The sequence below is a fragment of the Salmo salar genome, chromosome 19, assembly GCF_965601325.2.
Source record: "Salmo salar chromosome 19, fSalSal1, whole genome shotgun sequence".
NCBI classification, from domain to species: Eukaryota; Metazoa; Chordata; class Actinopteri; order Salmoniformes; family Salmonidae; genus Salmo; species Salmo salar.
This window is the reverse complement of record NC_138309.1, coordinates 63,649,933-63,676,809: the sequence shown is the minus strand read 5'-3', so window position 1 is coordinate 63,676,809 and position 26,877 is coordinate 63,649,933. Positions and strand designations below refer to the sequence as shown.

Genomic DNA, 26,877 nt, shown 5'->3' with positions numbered 1-26,877 from the left:
CAAAAAATGTGTCAAAGAAATATACTTTATGTCCTGAATATAAAGCATTATGTTTGGAGCAAATCCAACAAAGTACCACTCCATATTTTAAAGCCTGGTGGTGGCTGCATCATGTTATGGGTATGCCTGTCATCAGCAAGAATGTTTATGATGAATATAAATAGAATAGCGTTAAGCACAGGCAAAATCCTAGAGGAAAACCTGGTTCAGACACTGGTAGAAATACACCTTTCAGCAGGACAGTAACCTAAAACACAAGGCCAAACATACACTTGAGTTGCTTACGAAGACGACATTGAATGTTCCAAAGTGGCCTAGTTAGCTTTTCAAGACGATTTAAGTCAAAACTATGGCAAGACTTGAAAATGGCTTTATAGCAATGATCAACCACAACTTGACAGAGCTTGACGAATTTTTGTAAGAATAATGTGCAAATATTGTTCAGTTGTGGTGTGCAAAGCATTTAGAGACTTACTAGAAAGACTCACAGCTGTAAATCGCTGCCAAAGGTGATTTTAACATGTATTGACTTAGGAGGTTGAATGCTTAGGTAATCAATATAAACTCAGCAACAACAAAAAACGTCCTCTCACTGTCAACCGTGTTTATTTTCAGTAAACTTAACATGTGTAAATATTTGTATGAACATAAGATTCAACAACTGAGACATAAACTGAACAAGTTCCACAGACATGTGACTAACAGAAATGGAATAATGTGTCCCTGAACAAAGGGGGGTCAAAATCAAAAGTAACAGTCAGTATCTGGTGTGGCCACCAGCTGCATTAAGTACTGCAGTGCATCTCGTCCTCATGGACTGCACCAGATTTGCCAGTTCCTGCTGTGAGATGTTACCCCACTTTTCCACCAAGGCACCTGCAAGTTCCCGGACATTTCTGGGGGGAATGGCCCTAGCCCTCACCGTCCGATCCAACAGGTCCCAGACATGCTCAATGGGATTGAGATCCGGGCTCTTCGCTGGCCATGGCAGAACACTGACATTCCTGTCTTGCAGGAAATCACGCACAAAACGAGCAGTATGGCATGCTGGAGGGTCATGTCAGGATGAGCCTGCAGGAAGGGTACAGCATTAGGGAGGAGGTTGTCTTCCATGTAACGCACAGCGTTGAGATTGCCTGTAATGACAACAAGCTCAGTCCGATGATGCTGTGACACACTGCCCCAGACCTTATGACGGACCCTCCACCTCCAAATCAATCCCGCTCCAGAGTACAGGCCTCAGTGTAACGCTCATTCCTTCGACGATAAACGCGAATCCGACCATCACCCCTGGTGAGACAAAACCGCGACTCGTCAGTGAAGAGCACTTTTTACCAGTCCTGTCTGGTCCAGCGACGGGGGATTTGTGCCCATAGGCGATGTTGTTGCCAGTGATGTCTGGTGAGGACCTGCCTTACAATAGGCCTACAAGCCCTCAGTCCAGCCTCTCTCAGCCTATTGCGGACAGTCTGAGCACTGATGGAGGGATTGTGCCTTCCTGGTGTATCTCAGGCAGTTGTTGTCGCCATCCTGTACCTGTGTGATGTTCGGATGCACCAGGTGTGATGTTCGGATGTACCGATCCTGTGCAGGTGTTGTTACACGTGGTCTGCCACTGCGAGGACGATCAGCTGTCCGTCCTGTCTCCCTGTAGCGCTCTTAGGCGTCTCACAGTACGGACATTGCAATTTATTGCCCCGGCCACATCTGCAGTCCTCATGCCTCCTTGCAGCATGCCTACGGCATGTTCACGCAGATGAGCAGGGACCCTGGGCAACTTTTGGTTTTTCAGAGTCAGTAGAAAGGCCTCTTTAGTGTCCTAAGTTTTCATAACTGTGACCTTAATTGCATACTGTCTGTAAGCTGTTAGTGTCTTAACGACCATTCCACAGGTGCATGTTCATTAATTGTTTATGGTTCATTAAACAAGCATGGGAAACAGTGTTTAAACCCTTAACAATGAAGATCTGTGAAGTTATTTGAATTTTTACAAATTATCTTTGAAAGACAGGGTCCTGAAAAAGTACATTTTTTTCCTGAGTTTATATATATTGTACCAGGCTCAAGGAGGTGGGGTTTCCACGTCACCAAGTTCAATAACCAAACACACACACGAAGCACAACTAGAATACAAATGGGGAATTTATTAGGGAGATTTGCACACTGTGGGAAAGGGGGGAATTCAGCAACCAGTTCACAGTCCACAATCCGTTCTCGTTGTCCATTTCGTGTTCCAGGGGTAATCCTAAACCTCGGGTCCTCAGTCAAACCAGTTTGGTACAGGGGGGGTAATCAGACAGTCCATGTCACAACGTGTAATCACACAGATAATTCTCTCTCTTCTCACACTCTCCATAACACACGTTTCCTTCTGTCCGCTCCCTATTTGTGCAGTCCGCGTCCTCTTTTATCACAAAGCACTCCATGCCTTAATGATCCATAGGATTTCCTTGTTGGGGTAGGAAGTTCATGTAAGGCTCTGGGAAGGAGCAAGCAGGCTGCAAGATATCGCCCTTCAATCACCACTCCCCTCACTTCTTCCTGAAACAATATTGATTACCTATTTTATTTATTAAAAAAAAAAAAAAATTGTAAATATACTTTTACATAAGGCGTTCTGTGTGGGTCCATTATCATTGGCACGTTCATATGTGTAAAGAACCTGAAAAACCAAATCACACAGTAATATGGGCAATAAAAACTGCCACAAGCCTCCTTGTCTACATTTAAATCCACACCAAGATTTCAGTAGACACTCAGTGCACCCTGCGAGTAGGGAGACGAAAACAGACAAGACAAATGTTCCAATGCTGTTCAAACGCATTGTGAAATTAAACAATTTTTACCTTATCAGCACAGTAAAAAACTCTTAAAACATGCACAATGTACATTATTCTGTGGCTAGAGTGGAGTTGAACCACAAAGACACAAACCAATTGAAGAGAAATAGGCAGAAAATCAGATTCGTGACTCCCCAGTTTTGCTTCTGGAGCAAAGTAAGAAGCATGTGATACATAACAACCCATTCCAGTGCTGCATCTCAGTAGTTCAACATGTCCTTCTCTCCTTCCCTTCATGTGTACTGATCTTTAAGAATTGAACAGGTCAATTGGAAACAACAGCTTTCACCTATCCAGTGTCATAAGATATGTGCATATGAAGGAAAAGAGACAACCAAAAGCCACTTAGCCTCTATAAGGACACAATCCTGGGATTTGCTACAAAAATCATCAGATAGCTCCCTTCATAACACCTACTAGACTAGGTGGACTTGGATGTGTACAATTGAATAGTTTATCTTGTCCTTTCAAACGGTCAATATGGAAATCAAACAAGGAAACAAGACTTATTGGATTTGAACACACACCCTTCTAAAACATCATAGGGAAGCAAGGAGAGCATTGTAGAAGAAGAACTTTTGAGAGTCACACATTGTGACGAAAGGGTGGTATTAGAAGGGTCAAGGGGCACACCCAGGGTGTGTCCTCATCTATCGGTTGTAAATCTGAGACGACACCCACGCCAGGCCCCACTTGAGGTTGGTCAACATGAATTTGAGCGCCTTGGTCCACTGCTCCTCTGAGTTGAACTGGGTCTTGATGGAGTAGGAGCCGCCGCTGCCTCCTGTGTCCTCAATCTTGCCCTTCTCGACATCCAACCTGACCCATAACAGAAAAAGGTGCATTAAAACTCAAACCCCCAAGTGTTTATTTCTTGAGGGGTATGAAAGAAACTGGTGAGACATCTACAGCTGCTAACACCACATTTAAAAAAAAATAAGGCCAGGACGCTAAGACAAAATCATCTGCAGATTTCTCATGCTAGTGACTAGTTGGAGGCAAAGGATTAAGCTGTCAAAAGCTGACCAACTCCAGTTATTTCTGTAAGTACAATAGAGTACCACAATATGTGTCATAATACCCATAAAACATAGCGGTCAAACAAGGAAATGGTTCCAACTGTTTTTTCACCATCGGTTTTTCCCAGTAGGAAATTTTGGAAACACTTAAAATTAGGGATGTGTTTCATGTAGGCTTACCCTTGTGTGACGTTTCGATAACCGTGTAAATATCTGTAGGACAAGGTGACTTATCAATATATTTGCCGGGATTTAGCCCCCAAAAATGAAATGCTAATTAGCTGCTAATGTGGCTATCATAAAGAACTACAAATGCCATGATGATCTGGACGAGACTGCCGAGGCAAAGGTAAGAATCTCTGAATTAACTATGTTAGCTAAATTTAGTAATGAATAAATTGGCAAATTGGCTTTAAATTGACAATTCAGAGAGTTCAGTAATATGTTTCACCTCAAAGAAAAGTGGCATGTTTAAATATGAGATGAGGGCAAGCAGTTCAACACAGGTAGGTAACATTCACCATTTTGGGCAGTATATTATGATCTATTATGACATCACATCCACATAAGTGTGTGAGATTCTAGAAGTCTCATTATTTGTGAACCAATTATGATGTCACAACTGATCAATAAATTCCAAATGTTCTGTTTGAACATTCTGGTGTCTGATTGCTGAAAATAGAACACTAGTATCCAAGACAATCTAGCAGATTCCTCCTGAGATATAGTTAACACAGTAGATCACCATAAAATATAGAAAGTGCTACTAGACAAGAACTTAGTTGCAGAACCAGGTTAGAAAAATATAACTGTCAATCTCCTTGATGATGAGGAGATTCTTGCAGCCGCTACAGGAAGATAATGCTTTAACAGGGAACCTTGGAGCTGCCAGTAGCAACTCCATTCAGCCTGCCCTGCCATCTCAACCCAAGGCCACTGAGAAGCTTCCAGCGTTCAAACAAAACAGTTTAAACACCTCCAGAATCCCAGTACTGGAGTTGACTGAAGAAAGAAAGGGTGCTCTGCAGCGACTTGCCAGTTTGAAGGCTGTGGAAAAGAAACCACATCCTCCCTCCAGAATCCCAGTACTGCAGAAGAAGAGGTCCATCTGCAATGGGAAGAGTCAAGGACTGCATGTAGCTCCAACATCTCAGCAGTCAGGGAAGGCTACTGTTCCTCCCATCCGGAAGCCACTGCAACCCATCCGTACCAAGAGGGATCAAACCTGCGTGGTGAAAGACATCTACCGCCATAGTGCCAAGCCATTGAAGGCAGTCCATGGAGCCAATATGGTCGCCAAGATGCCACTGCCTCCAATTAGAGCCAGAGTCACTGTGCCAAACAATGATGCCAAGAAGAAGCCATTCCAGCCAGTCAGACCAGAGGGCAGCCCTCGTCCTGCTTACAGAAGGCAGGTTGTGAAGAAACACGTTCAGTTCAAGACTCAGACCCTAACTGTACAGGATCTACCGCCGTGCCCCGATGAGATGGTATGGGACGTCTTTAACTCAGAGGCTGAGCAGGTGATGGCATATATGAAGGCCAAGCTGATCAGTGTCACCCAAGAATTGAAACTGATTAAGAGTGGGGCCAAGATGGATGCTCAGGCATTGGAGGAGAAAAACGCAAAAGTGCGGTTGAGAAAAAAGGTGGAGAAGTTCATCCAGGAGATCTGCCTGATGAAGGTGGATTCTGACCTATGGGAGATGATAAGAGATAATGAAGAAGAGGAAGAAGAGGAAGAAAGGATTAAAGAGGTGAGGAGAAATGGAGAAGAAAGCAGTGTGGCAAGTAAGCCGAAGCAGACAGCCACGAGATACACTGTGAGCAAGCCAAAGGATGTCAAGAAGGGTTTGAACATGGAAGAGAAAAAGGAGGACAGACAGGTAAAGTAGCTTGACATTCCAAAGCCATGCTACCTGCTGATCTAGTGTAGTGTTGGTGATCACGTGTGTTTGTTCAAGAGGAGGCTGATGGGAGGAGTTATAGGAGGATAGGATCGTTGTAATGGCTGGAATGAAATGAATTGATCGGAATCAAACGTGGTTTCCATGTGATTGATGTGTGTGATACCGTTCCTTTTGTTCTATTCCAGCCATTACAATGAGCCCATTACAATGAGCTCCTCCCACCAGCCTCATCTGGTTTGTACATATTGTATATCTTGTCTTTGTTTCCCAGCTGCCCATTATTTGTCCCATCTGATAACATCCATTCATTCAGGTGGTGTTGAAACGTCGATTTGGGATGAGTGCAGCCAACTCCAAGCTGAAGCAGTGTGAGCACTGCGGCCGGTGCTTTGATCCTAGTCGCCTGGAGAAACACAGCGAGATCTGTGCCAAGCTCTCCTCCAAGAGCTCTAGACGAGGGGTCTATGACTCCACCAAGCACCGTCTCAAAGGCACTGTACTGGCTGGCTACGTGAAGCGATCCGTGGTGTGATGCACCAAGGGACCTGAGTCTGTCGCTCTTTTGTATTTTGGATTGAACAGACAGACATACAGTGACTGCTAAACCACCAGCTGCCCAAATGAGGACTTCTACCTTGGAATCTGTGAGGGTTCCAATAAGAGGCAGTACTACTAGGAGGCAGTATTGTATCCAGAAACGTCTAAACCAACAGTGTTCAGCAGTTCCTCAAATCTACAGAAACACCTGTATAAAACACCTCAATAAAATCAAATCCAAATACTCATCTAAATCATTCTGTCAGATGTGTTACTAGTGCAGGAAAGTAGAATAAATGACATATTAAGAAACAAGGGAACGTATTTGTCAAATCTGAATATGAAAAGGAGTGATTTTTTTATGATTTGGAAAAATGAATAAAGATATACTAATTAATTGAGTTGTATAACTTACCAAATTTACACAATTAACTGAAGTTGGTCAGCTTTTGACAGCTTAATCCTTGGTCTCTCGGCGTAATCCATAGATTATTACAATTATCATTTAATGATGTCTGCTGGACTAGTTGACTGACCTGTAGGACAGGCAGAATCCCGTGTCTCCCTTCTCCACCTCCTCCTTGAACTGCTGCACACAGTCCAGGAAGGCCACCATGGCATGGTCAAACTTGTTGTCCCAGAAGAAGCGCAGGCCCCCTGTACAGTACAGTGGTAGCTCCTACACACATAAGAAGAAAGGAAGAGTGGAATGTACCATATACAACATGGCCTATTCACTGGGGTTGGCTTGGGCCAGTCTGATGAGCATTGGAAAATAGTTCACTCTTTTTTTCACAGCTCAATAAAAAAGGTTTGTTTGTCTCCATATACACTGCAAAAATTTAAATCTAAGTAAAATTAATACATCTTAAATCAAGGCAATATATGCTTGTTTTTTTCTGACAAGATATTTCTTATCAGCCAGTTTTTATGTTGGAGCATTTCACCTGTTTCAAGCTTTTTTGTCCTTAATTATCTTAAGATAATATAACTTGTTACTGAGATTGTGTTACTGGTTCTGAGTAACTTAATGCCCGAAGCTAGAAATACCAGAATTATAAAGCTGTTTGATCAACACTGACAAGTACAAAACTGCTTTGTCAAAGTCAGAATTTCTTATTTCAAGCATCTTATCCTTTTCATCTCTTCACATATTAAGAACAGATAATGACAAAATGGAATTCACTGTTTTATTGTCAATCTTACACACAGCACAGCAATTATGTAGACAAAATACAGTACAGAACAAAGACAGTACACTTTTCATATCTGGGGAACACACCAAGTCATTTGAACTGTTGTCCAATTCTATTACTTCCCCAAGATGGTATTTTACTTGAACATAAGTTTGGCTCTTGTTGCTACTTGTGTAATGAGAGGTAAAATCAACCAGCTTTTCAGCATCCACTAACTCAGTGGCCTGTGCAAATTGTGGGACCTCAACTTGATAAGCCATGACATTTCTATCAAAGCGTCTAGTTTGAAATGGTTGATATTCCAAACAATATAGCCTAGAGTCAACAAGAAATATGTTTTTGACCAGTACAAATTCTAGCATATTACCATTCAGTACTTTTGCAAAGATCATGGACTTCTGAGTTATGTATTTATTACAAGCCATTTGACTGATACAGCATGGTTTACTTCATTGAAACCTAGGAAGTCCCTCAATTTCCCACGTAACTATTGTAGATCTTTAACCTCTGATACAGGTCCCATCTCCCTTTCATTTGAAAAAACTGGGTGCATTGAACTGTCAACATTTTGGCAACTTTCATATATTTGGTTCTGATTGATCAAAGACTTACAAATATTTTTTAAATCGAGCTTCGAAGCCCATTGTTTAAAGAATTAATGTTTAGACTCGAACCGCATACACATATGTCTAACCATTGGACCCAATGACTTTATCTGTGATGGCAAATGTATCATATAATGCTGTTTAGGTGTAACATTGCGGTCTGGAAAAAGCTCTTTCCAATGCTTCAAATGATTTTCAATGAGTAACTTTGTAAATGACATCGCCGAAGTCGAGGATCGGTAAGATGGTCAGTTTTACAAGGGTATGTTTGGCAGCATGAGTGAAAGATGCTTTGTTGCGAAATAGGAAGCCAATTCTAGATTTAACTTTGGATTGGAGATGTTTGATGTGAGTCTGGAAGGAGAGTTTACAGTCTAACCAGACACCTAGGTATTTGTAGTTGTCCTAAGTCAGAACCGTCCAGAGTAGTGATGCTGGATGGGCGGGCAGGTGCAGGCAGCAATCAGTTGAAGAGCATGCATTTAGTTCTACTTGTATTTAAGAGCAGTTGGAGGCCACAGAAGGAGAGTTGTATGGCATTGAAGCTTGACTGGAGGGTTGTTAACACTGTGTCCAAAGAAGGGCCAGAAGTATACAGAATGGTGTCGTCTGCGTAGAGGTGGATCAGAGACTCACCAGCAGCAAGAGCGAGATCATTGATATATACAGAGAAAAGAGTCGGCCCAAGAATTGAACCCTGTGGCACCCCCATAGAGCCTGCCAGAGGCCCGGACAACAGGCCCTCCGATTTGCACACTGAACTATATCAGAGTAGTTGGTGAACCAGGCGAGGCAACCATTTAAGAAACCAAGGCTGTTGAGTCTGCCGATGAAGATGTGATGACTGACAGAGTCGAAAGCCTTGGCCAGGTCAATGAATACAGCTGCACAGTATTGTTTCTTATCGATGGCGATTAAGATATCGTTTAGGACCTTGAGCGTGGCTGAGGTGCACCCATGACCAGCTCTGAAACCAGATTGCATAGTGGAGAAGGTGCGGTGGCATTCGAAATGGTCGGTAATCTGTTTGTTGACTTGGCTTTCGAAGACTTTAGAGAGGCAGGGTAGGATAGATAAAAGTCTGTAGCAGTTTGGGTCAAGAGTGTATCCCCCTTTGAAGAGGGGGATGACCGCAGCTGCTTTCCAATCTTTGGGAATCTAAGATGACACGAAAGAGAGGTTGAACAGGCTAGTAATAGGGGTTGCAACAATTTCGGCAGATCATTTTAGAAAGGGTCCAAATTGTCTAGCCCGGCTGATTTGTAGGGGTCCAGACTTTGCAGCTCTTTCAGAACATCAGCTGACTGGATTTGGGAGAAGGAGAAATGGGGAAGGCTTGGGCAAGTTGCTGTGGGGGGTGCAGGACTGTTGACCGGTGTAGGGGTAGCCAGGTGGAAAGCATGGCCAACCGTAGAAAAATGCTTATTGAAATTCTCAATTATAGTGGATTTATCGGTGGTGACAGAGTTTCCTATCCTCAGTGCAGTGGGCAGCTGGGAGGAGGTGCTCTTATTCTCCATGGACTTTACTGTGTCCCAGAGCTTTTTTGAGTTTGTGTTGCAGAAAGCAAATTTCTGCTTGAAAAAGCTAGCCTTGGCTTTTCTAACTGCCTGTGTATATTGGTTTCTAACTTCCCTGAAAAGTTGCATATCACGGGGGCTGTTCGATGCTAATGCAGAACACCACAGGATGTTTTGTGTTGGTTAAGGGCAGTCAGGTTTGGAGAGAACCAAGGGCTATATTTGTTCCTGGTTCTACATTTCTTGAATGGGGCATGCTTATTTAAGATGGTGAGGAAGGCATTTAAAAAAAATAACCAGGCATCCTCTACTGAAGGGATGAGGTCAATATCCTTCCAGGATACCCGGGCCAGGTCGATTAGAAAGGCCTGCTCGCTGAAGTGTTTCAGGAAGCGTTTGACAGTGATGAGTGGAGGTCGTCTGACCGCTGACCCATTACGGTTGCAGGCAATGAGGCAATGATCGCTGAGATCTTGGTTGAAAACAGCAGAGATGTATTTAGAGGGCAAGTTGGTTAGGATGATATCTATGAGGTTGCCCGTGTTTACAGCTTTGGGGTGGTACCTGGTAGGTTCATTGATAATTTGTGTGAGATTGAGGGCATCAAGCTTAGATTGTAGGATGGCTGGGGTGTTAAGCATGTCCAAGTTTAGGTCACCTAGCAGCACGAGCTCTGACGATAGATGGGGGGGCAATCAGTTCACATATGTATACATCCATGTCTTCCTTGATTCTATTCAATATTACATCTACACCAGATTGACAGAGGTCTGCTGATCTAGCCATGGCAAGTAGCCTGATAGCTGCCAGTTTAGACCTGTATTTTGGATTTATATTTCCTAGGGTGTAGTACACCATTAACAACTTGTTTTTTGATGCAAAGGATCCTAGTGGGTTACAGATCTCTATTTCATCCGTGTACAGAACAATCTGCAATGCATTTGGTTTCTCTGAAAATAAGGGATGTGATTTTAGAAGAGCACCATCAACAATGTCATGAAAACAACTTGCCCTGCACATCTGGGGTCCCTTTTCAACCATAGACAAAATCCTTGGGTGTGATAAGAACTGCTCTAGACTTTTGACTAATGGTACATAATAAAATAATTTGTCTTTGATGAAAATGTCTTTTGATCCTCCACATTTCATCCTGCATATGGTTCCAGCAATTAGAATTTCCTCTGCATCCAAACTGCTAAACTGCTTCTTAGTAACACTGTCCTGTCTAAATGTTGCAACGCCAGCAAAAGGGTCAATGAAATTGTCATATATATCCATTGCATCTTTTTCAAGTTGACCTGATGTGCTTCCTGAATGCTTCTTTAGCACTGCCTCCATCTGCTTCCTGAGGTTGTCCAATAGTGGTGATTGATACTGCTGTACCCCAGCAACAATGTCATTCACACCTTTCTGAAAATGAGATAGTGAGAGAGGTGGGGATGTCATCAATCATGGAGGTTGGAACACACCATCATGTATACCTATGATATTCAGATTTTCTTATGACATATTCATTAACATAAGGACATAAGGGCTCAACAATAGTAAGGAACACAACCTAGCACTGAGAATGAACTCAACCATCACTCAACCACTACAAAATGCTCTGCATAATGTAACAAACCAAATGCTCTGTTCAGAAAAAGCATCTTACCTGTGAGAGATGATGCTTGGCTCTGGTATTTATCACAAAAGCAGTGGCATGTGTTGTCAGATTTAAAAAAAAATGTTGACATTGAATGTAGTATCCTGAGGCTGGACATTACAAGTTCATGACAAGTATAATGTTTGTGACAGGAGAAGTGGTTGCGAAGACTGACTATGAATGCTATTAGTAAATCTAAGTACTTAAAAAAATATGGTAAATTTCAGTAGATTGCCACCAACCGAGTAACTTACTTGTTGCACTGTGACAGCTCCATGTTGGTCAATGCCCCTTTGCCCTTCATCCGAGTCAGATGGATGGAGTTGCTGATCAGTGATGCTGGAGTTAACTACAAGACTATCGGGTTGAATGTTGTCCTGTGTACCACACATCAAAGAAACAGATGATTTGAAATTGTATTTAGTGTCACCAATAGTCCTATTTAAGTGTTTTGTTCCTATTTATCATCGATTATTTTCACATTAACCCAGCTTTAGCCATAAGAGTCATAAATGGCTAAAATGATCGAATAGCCTAATGGACAGTATGACTTTGGCCCGTGTATCGTCTGTTCATTAAATCATTTTTTTAAATCCAGAGAACAAAAAAAAAATGCTAGATAGCTACTTACTTGTTCCGGTGGTGCTTGGCTTTCCTATGATGGCTGTTCATCTCGTCGGGTGCAATCAAGTAGGTGTTGAAGGTAGTTTCTCTTTACATGATGGAAGGAATTGTACACTCTATATTCCTCAGAGCATCCGTCAATACCACAGAGCAAACAGAAATCTGGGCTGCGACTGTAAAATCTATTGATATGACTCAATAACAGTTTTAATGAAAAAGTAATAAAAACGCAGCAGATGACGCACCGTCAAAGCATCTTGAACCGCAAACGCAAGTAAAACGTTCCCACTGCTTTCGATGAAAAGGGCTGAAAGAAGTGAAAATGATGTTCAGTATTTATAATAAAACCAAGTTATTTGACTGGAGTAGAGAACAACACCACTGGGACTTTTAACTATACATGTATCACTCCGCTTTACAGGTGTTCTAATAACCGTTCATTACATTAACGATTCGTTCTCTATCTTAAATTGTAACAAACTTCGCACCGCAAATATGAACATATTTCCACAAATAACATTTGAGTTAAATGATGAATGGTCGTCAGGAGAGGACGGTAACGTGTAGACCTACAGAAAGTAGCAGTAGCAAGCTAGTGTGGAGGAAAATGTATATGTGGTGCTTGGCAACAGTCCAGTCCCAGACCAGTTGGGGAACTATGTGTGTTGGCGGAGCCAAATAAATGATGAAATAAATAAACAAATCATAATCTATTGTTGCTTATTACTGTTAACTAAGAAATTGCGCTTGTAGAACTGTTGTATAAAAGCAATATCACACTCGAGGTCGTGCTGCTATACGGAATATTATTATCTTCTGCCTGCAGCCTCGTACCTATGACCGACTCACAGCCGTGCTGATATTCAGCACTCCCTCTCGTGTGATATTGCTTAACTGACGTACGTTCATCACATTATCTAGCTAAATAAGGGAGGCCTAAAAAACTAAAAAGTCAAATACGGTCCAAATCTTTGAGTCATCTAACAACACCATGAATGAAGATGGAATGGATGACACATATCCAGGCATGGACCATATATCAACCGCAGAATTAAAAGGTAATGTTCATATGTTTACACCCGTCTACCTTTCTCCTTAGCAAGCTAACGTTAGCTAACGTTCATTTGAATTGGAAAGTTGGCAAACCAAGTTAGCATGCTACTTTTAACAAGGTAACGTTGACTTTTAGCAGTTAATAACTGCACGAACGGCCATTCGTTGAAAAAACTTGAACTTTGGTTAGATGGAGAGTGCTTTATTGCCAGAAATAGTGTTAATGAGGTGTAAATGTGCCCTAATGACTGACACCATCGATTATTTAGCTTCGCCGTCTTTGGCGCCCTTTCTATTGACAATAGAAAATAAATAGAAATGGCGCCGAAGACGGCGAAGCTAAATTATCGATGGTGTCAGTCATTGTCTACAATCTTAACTAGGCAAGCAAAGATTAACTAATGTTAAGGCTGCATGTGTTCGAATCTGATATAGGAACAAAGAGTCAATTATATTTTATATTAATGTCAATATTTATTCAGCAGTTAATAAATGGCAAATGCAATTTCCGTATATACGGGTTCACTGTAACACCCCGCAGGGCAAACAGAGAACTGAAAATGACATCATAAGTTCTTCATTAAATACTCTGACAGAGATAGTTCCAGCTCACTGCTGGCCTGTCAGAGGGAGGATGAGCGTGGTTTAAACTTACTCATCCTATCGTTGGCTTGCAGGCTGGTCCCAGCCTCTAGACGCATCTTTGTTGCCAACCATAGTTGTCTTCTAGCTTATCTTCATGTGTGTACCCGAGAGTCAGACACCCAAGGACAGTGCCTGTTTTTATGCTACAGTTAGGACAGTTTCTGCTTCCATTCTACCAGCCCCTCCAGTACACCTGTCCTTGAGCGACCCCACAACCAGGCATTGTGTGTGTGTGTGTGTGTCACGAGTCTACTCAGCCTACACTCCTACTACCAGCAACCCTCCAGTTAGTCATGTCTATTATATGTTGCTCAATCTATGTTAATACAATATAAACCTCTTAGTGCATTACAGTCCGTTCATACTTAGGCCTACATCTACTGTAAATGGTAATACATCATATCTAATAAGTGAAATAAAATCCAACAATACTTATTAGCTTAAAGGTATAGGTTAAACTTTAACACCCCATTATGCAGGGCCAAATCTCACAATCCCCCTTTTGACACCAACTAGGTGTCATTTAACAAAATAATTGAAAAATAAAAACAGAATTAGTAGAAAACATAAAAATAATTAGTAAAAATGTCATACAATTTTGAGATTCCCCCTTTTGACACCTGCAAGGTGTCACAACCAAAACATTGTACATTTTCGATTTAATGATTAGATGATTAGTTAAAAACCCTCACATCCTTCCGGCTACACCTAACTTGTACTAGGTTGACTACCAGTCACCCAGGAACTTCAAACCCTCACATAAGGAAAGACAAATAGTACACAGGATATATTCAGAACATATTATTCAAAACATATAAAAAGAAGACCTTGCGGCAGGGGCTACACCTAACATGTGTGGGACAGACTCTTTGTCCCAGAACTTAAAACCTTCACATCCACCTGTCACTACATTCAACACATATAAGAACATTTTGGATATGCTTTATTCAACCACTTCCTCAACAGCAAACCAAGGATCCTTGCCCAGAGCTGGATTCAGTGTCCTCTGGGGTCACTTCCATCAAAGGCATCATTCCGGTTGCCCATCTGTTCCGTTATCAATCTCTCCAGAATCCTGGAAATGAGACCTCTCGCACAAGGGACCAAACAACAACCACACAACACAAACACACTCATACAGGTGAAAGCTGCCCATAATACAGTTCCTACAACACTTTTCCATTTCCCAAACATGGGCTGTGTTATAAGGAATGTACGTACAGCAATGAACCTAATCATTCTACCTACACCATCCTCCTTTGCCAGTAACATATCGAGAGTCAGTCTATTTTACCAGGTCATGAGGGAGGTGGCGGATAATTGGTCAGAGAACCTCTTTACTGCATCCCCAGTTTCATTCATGAATCTCTGTTGATTATAAAAGATGTCATTAATCCCATCCACATTTTTATTTATTGTCAACCACCAAAATAATGTAGTGCTAAAGCCTTCACATATTTGATTCATAGCTTTGTATTCATCTGGAACTTCCCTGAGGATGCCAATAGCATCCATCTAGACAAAGCTACTCCCATCCTGGTCAAAACTCCTCCTGTGCCTACTTTAGCCTCCTATAACTGGCCTCTGATGACTAACTCGAACTGGTTGGACCAATAACCCCGGGCGCAAGTTCCTAACCACCCTTTGTGGTAATTTCTGTCGTATGCGTCCTTTACTGGTACTAGCCCACCCTACATCAGTTATAGGTGCTATGAGGTTACACATTTTCTCCTGTGCTTTCAAACCTAAGTCAGTCACATTAACGATTACTTTCAGCCATTAAAATCATCTTAGTTCTCGGTGCCATTCTTGTATCTATAACACTGGTACTCATCAGGAGTTAAGGTGAACCGAGGTGGGTTGGTTGAGTACTTCTACCTGGCCACCCCCAGTCCCTGTACAGTTGTCTGCTTTCCCAGGAAATTGTTTAATGTTTACCTTAAATCCTACATCTTGATCTTCTTTGACTCCTTATTCTGTAAGTCACTCATCAATGTATTATATAGTTTATCTTCTACTTCTTCTCAATGACAACGGTATCGTATGATTAGTACCAGAAGGTGGTGGATCTGAATGTATCAGAAAGATTAGACTATGATGCAGCTTAGAGTCTCTACTCTTCCCAAAAACCGCCAACCCTCTCCTGCCCTTAGTCTCTCTTCTAGGTACCACCCCATACTCACACCTCTAGGAGCACACACAGTGATGAACGGTCGGGATAGGAAATCTTCGTTAAGGAGGTAACCCCCGGACCCTGTTGGTATCGGTTCTTCTCCTAACTCTGTGTGTGTTCAGCAGTGTTCATATGTGTACATACCTCCTTGCAGTGGGTAACGTGGACCCAAGTGACTCTCTCAGCTTTTCTAATGGCAAAGGCAGTGGTTTAACAGAACCTGGTATGGACCTTCCCCACGGGGCTGCTTCCCGTCTTTTCTCCTCAGGGACTGGATCCACACCCAGTCTCCTGATTGTACTAAGTGAATCACCTTCTCCTGTAATTCACCTGTTGGACACAAAATCTTGGACATATGGGTTTGGTTAACAAACAGTCTTCTCATGTGCTCTGCTAGTATTTCTTCAACTTCTATGTCTACCTGTTCTGGTATCTCTAACTCTGGCATTCTATAGGCTCTACCTGATTAGCTAAACTGTCATCCATCATTTAAAAAGATAGATCCCAGTAAACCAACTCTAGGGATAATATCTTAACCTAATATTCTCGCTACCATAATCATGTCCACCAAGTAAGTTGGGAACGCTTCTACCCATTTGCTATACTTATCTGTTATTGTTAAACACCCCTTCTTCCCCTCAATTCGGAATAGTTCAATAAGTCAATTTCCAAATGTTGGAATGGATATTCTACAACAAACAATTTGTTTAAGTAATTATCCTAACCTGTTCTATCGCCTCTAACGATTGCTCTACCATACTCCCCCTATTTATACATGGCTCAAGCCATGTATAAATATTGCTGCATATCTAAACAAATTATCCTTATGTCAGTCCTTCTCTTGTAGGATTGCCCCCTTTCATTTTCCACATGTCCAATTCTCCCTGGGGCCTTCATCCTCGGCTATTCTGTAACAATTCTCTGTCAAGTGTTTTATCTTCTTTAAGATTTATCTGTGCTGTTTTGTATGGTTTTAAATGTCTATGTGCTTGTCTGTGTAAATAGTAACTTTTCTCTCCTTTCTTATTTCACCGGTTCTAGTCAATGCTACTATTTCGGCCTACTGTGCAGAATAGTGTCTGGGCAATGGTTCAGTGTCTAACACCTGAAACCAACTAAGCTTTCATTGCCCTTTTAGTTAGGGTAACAATTACTTTCAACAAAATGATCATATCTCCTCCTAGCGAATTTACCAAACATAAACTTAAAATCAAAACTAAAATACATGCCTGCCAATGGAGCCGATAGTCTCTCCATGAATTAATATCCTAAAGCTAAGTGAACCAAATTCTCTTCCTATCTACTCCTGCTGGCCCCCCTCCTTTCTTCCTGCTACTCCCCAACCCTCAAGGTTTCAGCAGTGCAGGGGAGGATCTCTCTGTCTGCCCTTCTATCTGTCTCCAGCTTTTTCTCATAATATGGTTGTTTCCAAATATTGACTAAATGTCTCATTGTCTCCTTGGTTGCACTCCTGAACTTTAGAAAAATCAACCTGTCTAGATATTGCATATCTACTTAAATTTATCTCGATACCCTCAATAATCCTGGATCACCTACAGATGTCATGTATCCCTGTTCTGTTGACATAAGTCTACCATTATTAAACTTATTCACAACAAAATATAGTAATACTAGTATATCAATTCCACAGCCTTGTTGTGTTAAATCTCTTCCACTGCTTACAACCACAGCTGACTTCCTAAGGGAAAATAAACATCTGAACTACCATAAAGGAAAATGAATGTACCCTTATTGTTCTAGGAAAATAGACTTAAGAAAGCCTACCCTTATTCTAAGGCTTTGCCCTTTTAGTCTTCTCATTGGTTGAAATTATCAATTGTCTCTAAGAACTTTAACTCCATCATAATTATCAGTTCTACAAATTCCCTTAAAATCAATATCACCGATGACCTTAAATTCACCATCCAAATGGCTTTTCAATGTGGCTGATCAGACCACACAGGAAAAGTCACCAGAGGGGTTAAAAGTCCCACCCCCTTTTCAGAACCGTGTTTCTTACTATATTAGACAAATGAAGCTAGTACCTTTATCTACATTTTGTATCTCAATTTCCCAGAACATTCCCTATTAAAATAATTTCACGTGCTTAATCAAAACTCAGAAAACAAAACTTCAAAATGCCATGTGTGTATACCCCTTTAAGATATCCTGTCCCTAGGAACTTTTCCCCAAAGAGCTCCTTTTTCCATAAAATAACCACTTGGTCAGCATTTCCTCATACTACACCGATTCAGAAACCCAAAAGTTAACTACAAACAAAACCTAAAAATGCTTATACTTCCATTGTACTCCCCCCAATTATTAGTTTTAAACTTAATTGAACATGCGCTACCCTTGGATAAAATACTGTACTTCAATCTATGAAACCCCATATTTTAACATACTATTTGACTAATTTGACCCAAGATTGCTTAAAACCTTAAAACCCTTTCAGTTTGTCTGCAAACTGGCCCATTCTGTTTGCTAGGAATACCCTGCCATTATACACAACTGTGTTTAATGTGCACCATCCCTGTAAAAATTAAATTAACTCCACCTGTAATTCACTTTAATGACTTAATATTTTTCCATTCAATGTTCAATTCACTGGTGTTACTAAACAATCAATACCATGAATCAATAACCAGAATTTATCACAAAACTTTTACGATTCCATTATTCAGACCAGAACCGCTTCCAGCCACATACTCGTAGGAAAAAATATTACCTCTTTTCAAACAGCGTTCTGCCTTTCCTCTATCGCAAGATTAAAACCAATGTTACAACTGTATCTCTCGTTTGGCTTCACACTTATGAAATGTCTATGACCTTAAATGTACCATGTAAATTGCCAAATTTATAAAATACTTAATACAACTTAATACAACTCCCTTCAAACCTATCCGCTCATTATAATTCATTAGATTTCGGTAACTGTCTCTTCAATTTAAACTAAACAAGCTATCAAAACGTTCGGTTTATATCTTAAACAACCACTAACAACCGTATCTTTCCAGGCAAAACATACCAACAGTTGAATAACAATCAGCACCTAAAATTTGTATCCACTGATGCATAGGCTGAGAAGCGAACCCGAGTCTCTCACATTGCAGGCGAGACTTCTATCACTGAACCACCAATGCGATATTGAACTGATGGACAGTCCTCGCAAATAACCCTATTTATCAATGTCTGTAGTCGTACAATTAGGCACGTACTCCTGTGACCGTTGACTCTGCCTCTCTCTCTTTCTACTTTCTTACCATTAGTCCCAACTTTTCCACATCCAAACTTCCATCAAATTCATACTTCCTTCTCCAAATTGGACCGAAATAAATATTTATTTTATAACATTTAACTCCATGTATCGCTCATCTCCCGTTAATTCCTGCACCTCCTTTGAGGATTTACTACCCATGTTTGTTGAATTATCATTGTAGTTATTCTGCTCCTTTAATTGAGCCTTCTCCATTGCTTCTTTTAAGTTGCCTTTACGCGCTTCCCCCTCCTGCTTCCACTCGGAACAGGTTTTTGTCTGTTTTTCGTTTTAGCGTTTCCAATATTCTACCGGGCTCCCCGTCGACTGGGAGTCCGTTACTCAATTTGGGCCATATCTTGAGCTCTAGTAATTTGTTTTGTAATACTAAATTAATGGTCTAGTTTTTGTTGTTGTTGTAATAATCCCTTATGTGACTGTATACACTTTCACTCACTCATACAAGCTCTCATTTGCCCAGTGAACTTATCTTATGTCCAATACACATTGTTTCAAACATTAAACCCGGAATATTGCCGTTCAATTCGATCACGATTGAACTTATCTTATTTCCAATATTCCATCGCGCACAGAGGTTGTGCTGCCGTCTACCCTCACACACACATATTCATTTAACTGTTATTCTCCTTTTACAGTTATTGCATATCTCATACATACATAGAGTCAGTCTTTTAATAACAATTCAATCGCTCACACTTAATCATTCATTCTTATTGGCCAATTGAAAATGCATTCGCCATTGTTCCTTTATATTTTCTATATAATTTTCATATATAATAATATATAATAATTATATTGTAGGTTGGTTCTACAATTTTTAGCGACTTACACCAGACTGGTAATCTCACAAAATAAATTTGGATAATGCCAATATGCAGAATTTCAGTTATCACAATAGGTATCTGCTTACCTGTTATTTGAAGACTGGTCTTTTTGTGAGAGGACCCCGTCCGGCGACAGCCATGCCCAAAAGGCTGGTGTTTCCAGCGAAGTTCCTTCAGATCACGTCGGGGTCACCAAATTGTTAAGGCTGCATGTGTTCGAATCTGATATAGGAACAAAGAGTCAATTATATTTTATATTAATGTCAATATTTATTCAGCAGTTAATAAATGGCAAATGCAATTTCCGTATATACGGGTTCACTGTAACACCCCGCAGGGCAAACAGAGAACTGAAAATGACATCATAAGTTCTTCATTAAATACTCTGACAGAGATAGTTCCAGCTCACTGCTGGCCTGTCAGAGGGAGGATGAGCGTGGTTTAAACTTACTCATCCTATCGTTGGCGTGCAGGCTGGTCCCAGCCTCTAGACACATCTTTGTTGCCAACCATAGTTGTCTTCTAGCTTATCTTCATGTGTGTACCCGAGAGTCAGACACCCAAGGACAGTGCCTGTTTTTATGCTACAGTTAGGACAGTTTCTGCTTCCATTCTACCAGCCCCTCCCGTACACCTGTCCTTGAGCGACCCCACAACCAGGCATTGTGTGTGTGTGTGTGTGTCACGAGTCTACTCAGCCTACACTCCTACTACCAGCAACCCTCCAGTTAGTCATGTCTATTATATGTTGCTCAATCTATGTTAATACAATATAAACCTCTTAGTGCATTACAGTCCGTTCATACTTAGGCCTACATCTACTGTAAATGGTAATGCATCATATCTAATAAGTGAAATAAAACCCAACAATACTTATTAGCTTAAAGGTATAGGTTAAACTTTAACACCCCATTATGCAGGGCCAAATCTCACATTAAGGTTTTCAATATGGGAGACAATTTAGCGTTTTGGTTTAAAGTAATTGACTTCAACGTTAATGATATACTAGTAGTCTAATTTTGTTAGCCAACATTAGCTAGCTTGGTAAATCATTCCTGCATTAACTGGAAAGGGAAGACAGTATGCAAATGTATCATAACCTATATCAACCTGACACTTTGCGTCTATAAACTATGATTTTATTGCTAATTACTTAACTATTTACCATGTGGTTACATGTGTTTTTCAGCTGCTAATATAAGCACAGACATGCTGCCCAGCCTCTCTAAGGAGAATTTACGTGATCTCTTTCCCGGTCCAGAGCACTTCTTCAGGAGAACCATTTGGAGATTTACTCATGGTGAAAATGAGGTAATGTTAGATTTTGACATTTGGGAGACATTTAATCTAACCATGCAGACAGTGTTTCCTGTTATCAAAGTAGCATTTCCTGGCCATCATTACAATACAGGTATCTACAGATGTACTTGTTTTGGTGTTTGCTGTTAGGTTGTTGTTACAGTGGTGTTCTTTGCCTTTATAATTACTATTGAATAAATGTATGTCTTATACAGGGTGAAGAATCAGACCTGTGTAGACCAGGCACCTCCTCTGGGACCTGGAGAGATCCCCACTATCTAGATGCAGCACCCCAGAGGTTGAACAGTTGGGTGGTAAGTACACAAATTGAAATAGTGTATAGTGTTTCCGTATAAATGCAACTTCTACTACTACTCTAAATGAGGGACTAGAAACAAAGTGACTATTTAGTCTTCAGTGTTTCCTGTGGAATGAGAGGTTTGGGGGGGTAGTACCAGCGGAATCACTGGTCTTAATTTCAGTCTACATTTTTAAATGTTAATTGGTCGGGTTTGTGATGTTTTCTGGCATCAGAAACTACTGAGAGGCCTACAGAACCAGGCGAGACATTATAAAACTCTACAGGAGATGTACAAAATCGAGAATTCGGTCTGGTAGTAACCAGGCTAATGCTTCCTATGTCTCCAGCTAGATAGACAGTCTTACTCTGTCTGTCTGTCTGTGTCAGGTTATGGATTAACTCAGGCGTGGCAGGGTAGCCTAGTGGTTAGAGTGTTGGATTAGTAACTGAAAGGTTGCAAGTTCAAATCCCTGAGCTGATGAGGTACAAATCTGTCGTTCTGCCCTTGAACAAGGCAGTTAACCCACTGTTCCTAGGCTGTCATTGAAAATAATAATTTGTTCATAACTGACTTGCTGAGGGACCTTTTACAACAAGGCACCGTTTTATGGAGTTTTCAAAAAGGTCACGAAGCCACCGCTGCTGGACAACGGTAATTACTGGCTCTGTTGACAATGGAGAATTCCATGAACGGATTCATTTTTGTTTAAATAACTGACTGCAGTAAATCAAATGAAACTATTTTCATTTTTAACAGTGAAGCACTCAATCGCTATGATGAAGGCTTTACCAGATATATTCCCATCACCTGTGGCTCCACTGAAGAAGTTAGGACATGCAAGTGAGGCTATGCTTCACATCCTTGAGGTAAGAAATGTGTGCATGCATTAGAATTTTCATTACTTAACCATAACATACAAAGAGTGTGAATTGTCTTTGTGGTCATATTTGTTTTTCTCTTTGTGTTTGTGTCAGTCTGCAGAAGACCCCAACACCTTTCTTCAGGAGAGACTACTCTTCAGCCGTGTCGTGATTATCTGTGAAACCAACTGTGTACTTACTGGCCATTGGAACCATGCCTGTGGTCACCTTCCCAAAAGAGAACATCTATGCCAGCGTGACGTATCTCATGGCGTGTTATTACGCCTTTCATTTCACATATCCCAAGTGCATAGCCACACTCCTCTCTGTGCTGCAGACAGAAGTCCTCTCGGACGCCATCCACGACCGGGACGTGACTTCTTCATATAAAAAGGTTATGGCCGAGTGGAAAAAGTTCATTACTGACTAGGGTTGCACAATAATAATAAAAATAATTTCCGGTCCCGATAACAGAACTGTGTGTACTGGCCCATCCGAGAACCGATCCGATAACCTTTAAGAAGTTAAAATAAAATGTATCTAATTTCTTTTCACTTCTTTATTGAGGACTCAGTATATCCAGAGGCTGATATGGGCAGAACAAAAGATGCAAAAACAACAACGGTGTCACGTTCTGACCAGTAAAGGGGTTATTTGTTATTGTAGTTTGGTCAGGACGTGGCAGGGGGGGTATTTGTTTTATGTGGTTCGGGGTTTGTTAGTATATGTGTTTATGTAGAGGGGTGTTTGGTTAGAGTGTTCCGGGGTTTTTGGGTTATGTTCTTTATTTCATATTTCTATGTTCTGTCAATGTTGTGTATTTCTTTGTTGGCCTGGTATGGCTCTCAATCAGGAACAGCTGCACATCATTGTTGCTGATTGAGAATCATACTTAGGTAGCCTGTTTTCACCTGTCCCTTTGTGGGAAGTTGTTGCTGCATAGCTGTGTGTTTAGCCTGCAATCCTGTTCGTTCGAGTGGGTTCTTGTTTTGTTTGTTACGTGTTCAATAAAGTCACTATGAGCACTCAACCCGTTGCGCCTTGGTCCACTACGTACGACGACTGTTACAAACAGCCATTGGTGGTCAAGGGGAAAATGTAAGACCAATGGGAAGATACCAAACATAACAGTGCTTTAAACCTTCTTATAATAAACAACGAACACCCTGCCTGTTTATTAAGCAAGCCAATCTCATTTCTTGTAGTAGTACATTTATCTTAGTCAGGATTAATTATTTTAAGCACAATATGCTATTTTTCTGTAAATTCCTGGGCATATTGCCTTATTTCAAGACGATTGCAATAGCATTGGATTCTAAATTTAAACACATTTTCCTACATATTGAGAAGATAATTCTTAAATCTTTTCTTTGTATCCAGGCAAATGTACTTGTTTTTAGTGTAGCTGTACTGGTTTTAAGATATATTTACTAAACATACAGCCTTATTTCAAGATAATGACACTAGCATTTGCTAAATTTAAGAACATCTTCCTACATATTCAGAAAATTATTCTTAAATATTTTCTTTGTATCCAGACAAATTACTTGTTTTTAGTCGAAACGCACTAGGTTTAAGATATCTGTGCGTTCTTTGAGAATAGATATTTTTTACTTGTTTAAAACATCTTGGCAAGTAAAATTTTCCTGTTCTGTTAGCAGATAATTTTGCTTATTTTAAGTAATATTTCCTGCATTTTATTGCTTTTTTCCCCTTGTTTTTGAGAGCTGACTTTTTGCAGTGTATTTGTTGATTTGTTTAACCCTTTTGGGTTACTACATGATTCCAAATGTGTTATTTCATAGTTTTGATGTGTAGACTATTATTCTACAATGTAGAAAATTGTTTAAAAAAAGAAAAGCCCTTGAATGAGTAGTGTGTCCAAATGTTTATCTGGTTCTGTGTGTGTATCTACCCATCTATCTGTCTATTGGGGGATTGGAAATGATGCAGACAATTACATTGATGGAAGCCACAATCTATATGCAATATTAAAGCTGATCTACCCCCTAAAAAACAAATAAACATCTCACTTCGGTGCCTTTATCTCTCTCTCCGTCAGGCCTTCATCCGCCTTTACCTGGCCTACCACAAGGAGGAGCGCATCGACGTGCTGCAGCCGGCCCAAGACCCCTTCCTCATGCCCCCCTTCCGCAAGGCCCTGGCCACCGGACCTGGGCCGTTGGCGTCGGGCTCCACGCCCTCCACCTCCAGTGCATACAACGGCAGTGCCTCTGAGGTGCCCAACACCATCCCAGAGGCACCCTGTGGGGGCCACATTACTCAAACGCCCCCTTCTAGATAGGGGGATGGGGAAGGAAGATGGAGGGGGTAAAAACAGACTAAAGGATGGAGGAGTAATATCTGAAGTGCCCTCCCTATCCTCACCCCTCCTAAGACATGAAGGGGCAGTGTCAGTCTATGGCTTGTCTGTAAGACCCAATGGCTGTACATGTACACACACACACCTCTGCCACAATGAAGAGAAAGACCTTGCTGGGCCTGTCCAGTGGGCTGCATCACAGGGTCATAGGAAAATGGACTGAAGTCACAGTATGTTGTGTGTGTGCATACCTGTTTTCAGGAAAACCAAACAGCTCAAATCAATGTGTTTAGCAGATGTTATTGCAGGTGTAGCGAAATGCTTGTAAGCTAGAAGCATGGCAGCCCTATCTGTCGGCACCATTTTCTTACATATCCATTCCATTTGATGTTTTGAGAGAAAGGCTTTTTTATAAATTATTGCTTGAGTTGTATCATAAGTTGAACTCTATATATTTCCCAATAATATAATCAATTGCCCCCCTCCCTCTAAGGGAAGGGCACAAATGAAGGGGGAGTTTATATTTTTGATGACCAAAGTTGAAGGCATGCCTGGCTGATACAACACTGTTAGGTTTTACACACATCTAACTGTCAAGTGAAAGAAATAAGTCATTTTCACTAGGATCATCACTTTTGACTGATTTGATCAGATTTAAATATTTTCTTGGATATTGGACTGGGAGTTTACTTTGTTATTTGGATGGTAGTCCATATTTTTTTCATGAGGCTTTCCCCCAAAATGGAGAGGGAGAGACTTAATAGAAATGCATTTAATTTAAATTGCCAAATTTATAAAATACTTAATACAACTTAATACAACTCCCTTCAAACCTATCCGCTCATTATAATTCATTAGATTTCGGTAACTGTCTCTTCAATTTAAACTAAACAAGCTATCAAAACGTTCGGTTTATATCTTAAACAACCACTAACAACCGTATCTTTCCAGGCAAAACATACCAACAGTTGAATAACAATCAGCACCTAAAAGTTGTATCCACTGATGCATAGGCTGAGAAGCGAACCCGAGTCTCTCACATTGCAGGCGAGACTTCTATCACTGAACCACCAATGCGATATTGAACTGATGGACAGTCCTCGCAAATAACCCTATTTATCAATGTCTGTAGTCGTACAATTAGGCACGTACTCCTGTGACCGTTGACTCTGCCTCTCTCTCTTTCTACTTTCTTACCATTAGTCCCAACTTTTCCACATCCAAACTTCCATCAAATTCATACTTCCTTCTCCAAATTGGACCGAAATAAATATTTATTTTATAACATTTAACTCCATGTATCGCTCATCTCCCGTTAATTCCTGCACCTCCTTTGAGGATTTACTACCCATGTTTGTTGAATTATCATTGTAGTTATTCTGCTCCTTTAATTGAGCCTTCTCCATTGCTTCTTTTAAGTTGCCTTTACGCGCTTCCCCCTCCTGCTTCCACTCGGAACAGGTTTTTGTCTGTTTTTCGTTTTAGCGTTTCCAATATTCTACCGGGCTCCCCGTCGACTGGGAGTCCGTTACTCAATTTGGGCCATATCTTGAGCTCTAGTAATTTGTTTTGTAATACTAAATTAATGGTCTAGTTTTTGTTGTTGTTGTAATAATCCCTTATGTGACTGTATACACTTTCACTCACTCATACAAGCTCTCATTTGCCCAGTGAACTTATCTTATGTCCAATACACATTGTTTCAAACATTAAACCCGGAATATTGCCGTTCAATTCGATCACGATTGAACTTATCTTATTTCCAATATTCCATCGCGCACAGAGGTTGTGCTGCCGTCTACCCTCACACACACATATTCATTTAACTGTTATTCTCCTTTTACAGTTATTGCATATCTCATACATACATAGAGTCAGTCTTTTAATAACAATTCAATCGCTCACACTTAATCATTCATTCTTATTGGCCAATTGAAAATGCATTCGCCATTGTTCCTTTATATTTTCTATATAATTTTCATATATAATAATATATAATAATTATATTGTAGGTTGGTTCTACAATTTTTAGCGACTTACACCAGACTGGTAATCTCACAAAATAAATTTGGATAATGCCAATATGCAGAATTTCAGTTATCACAATAGGTATCTGCTTACCTGTTATTTGAAGACTGGTCTTTTTGTGAGAGGACCCCGTCCGGCGACAGCCATGCCCAAAAGGCTGGTGTTTCCAGCGAAGTTCCTTCAGATCACGTCGGGGT

General features: G+C 40.8%; 1 protein-coding gene and 1 long non-coding RNA gene across 3 annotated transcripts; one reads left to right on the top strand and one right to left on the bottom strand.

Annotated features, from left to right (window-relative positions):
* Nucleotides 1-7,482: 7,482 nt before the first annotated feature.
* Nucleotides 7,483-12,449, bottom strand: LOC106579153 (uncharacterized). The gene is made up of 2 exons (XR_014381665.1): nt 11,904-12,449; nt 7,483-11,649 (listed from the first exon to the last, which is right to left on the bottom strand). It is a non-coding gene; the product is annotated as an uncharacterized LOC106579153 (long non-coding RNA).
* Nucleotides 12,450-12,746: 297 nt separating this feature from the next.
* Nucleotides 12,747-24,634, top strand: LOC145862317 (uncharacterized). Of its 2 annotated transcripts, XM_082965876.1 has the most exons (4): nt 12,747-12,954; nt 21,058-21,179; nt 21,383-21,481; nt 24,392-24,634. In XM_082965876.1, exons 1-4 carry the CDS (start codon nt 12,888-12,890, stop codon nt 24,632-24,634), a joined length of 531 nt encoding a protein of 176 aa, XP_082822002.1. In that variant the 5' UTR covers nt 12,747-12,887. The 2 variants fall into 2 exon arrangements, with proteins under 2 accessions (XP_082822002.1, XP_082822003.1); XM_082965877.1 differs by lacking the exons at nt 12,747-12,954; nt 21,058-21,179; nt 21,383-21,481 and adding an exon at nt 22,544-22,723.
* The last annotated feature ends 2,243 nt before the right edge of the window (nt 24,635-26,877 follow it).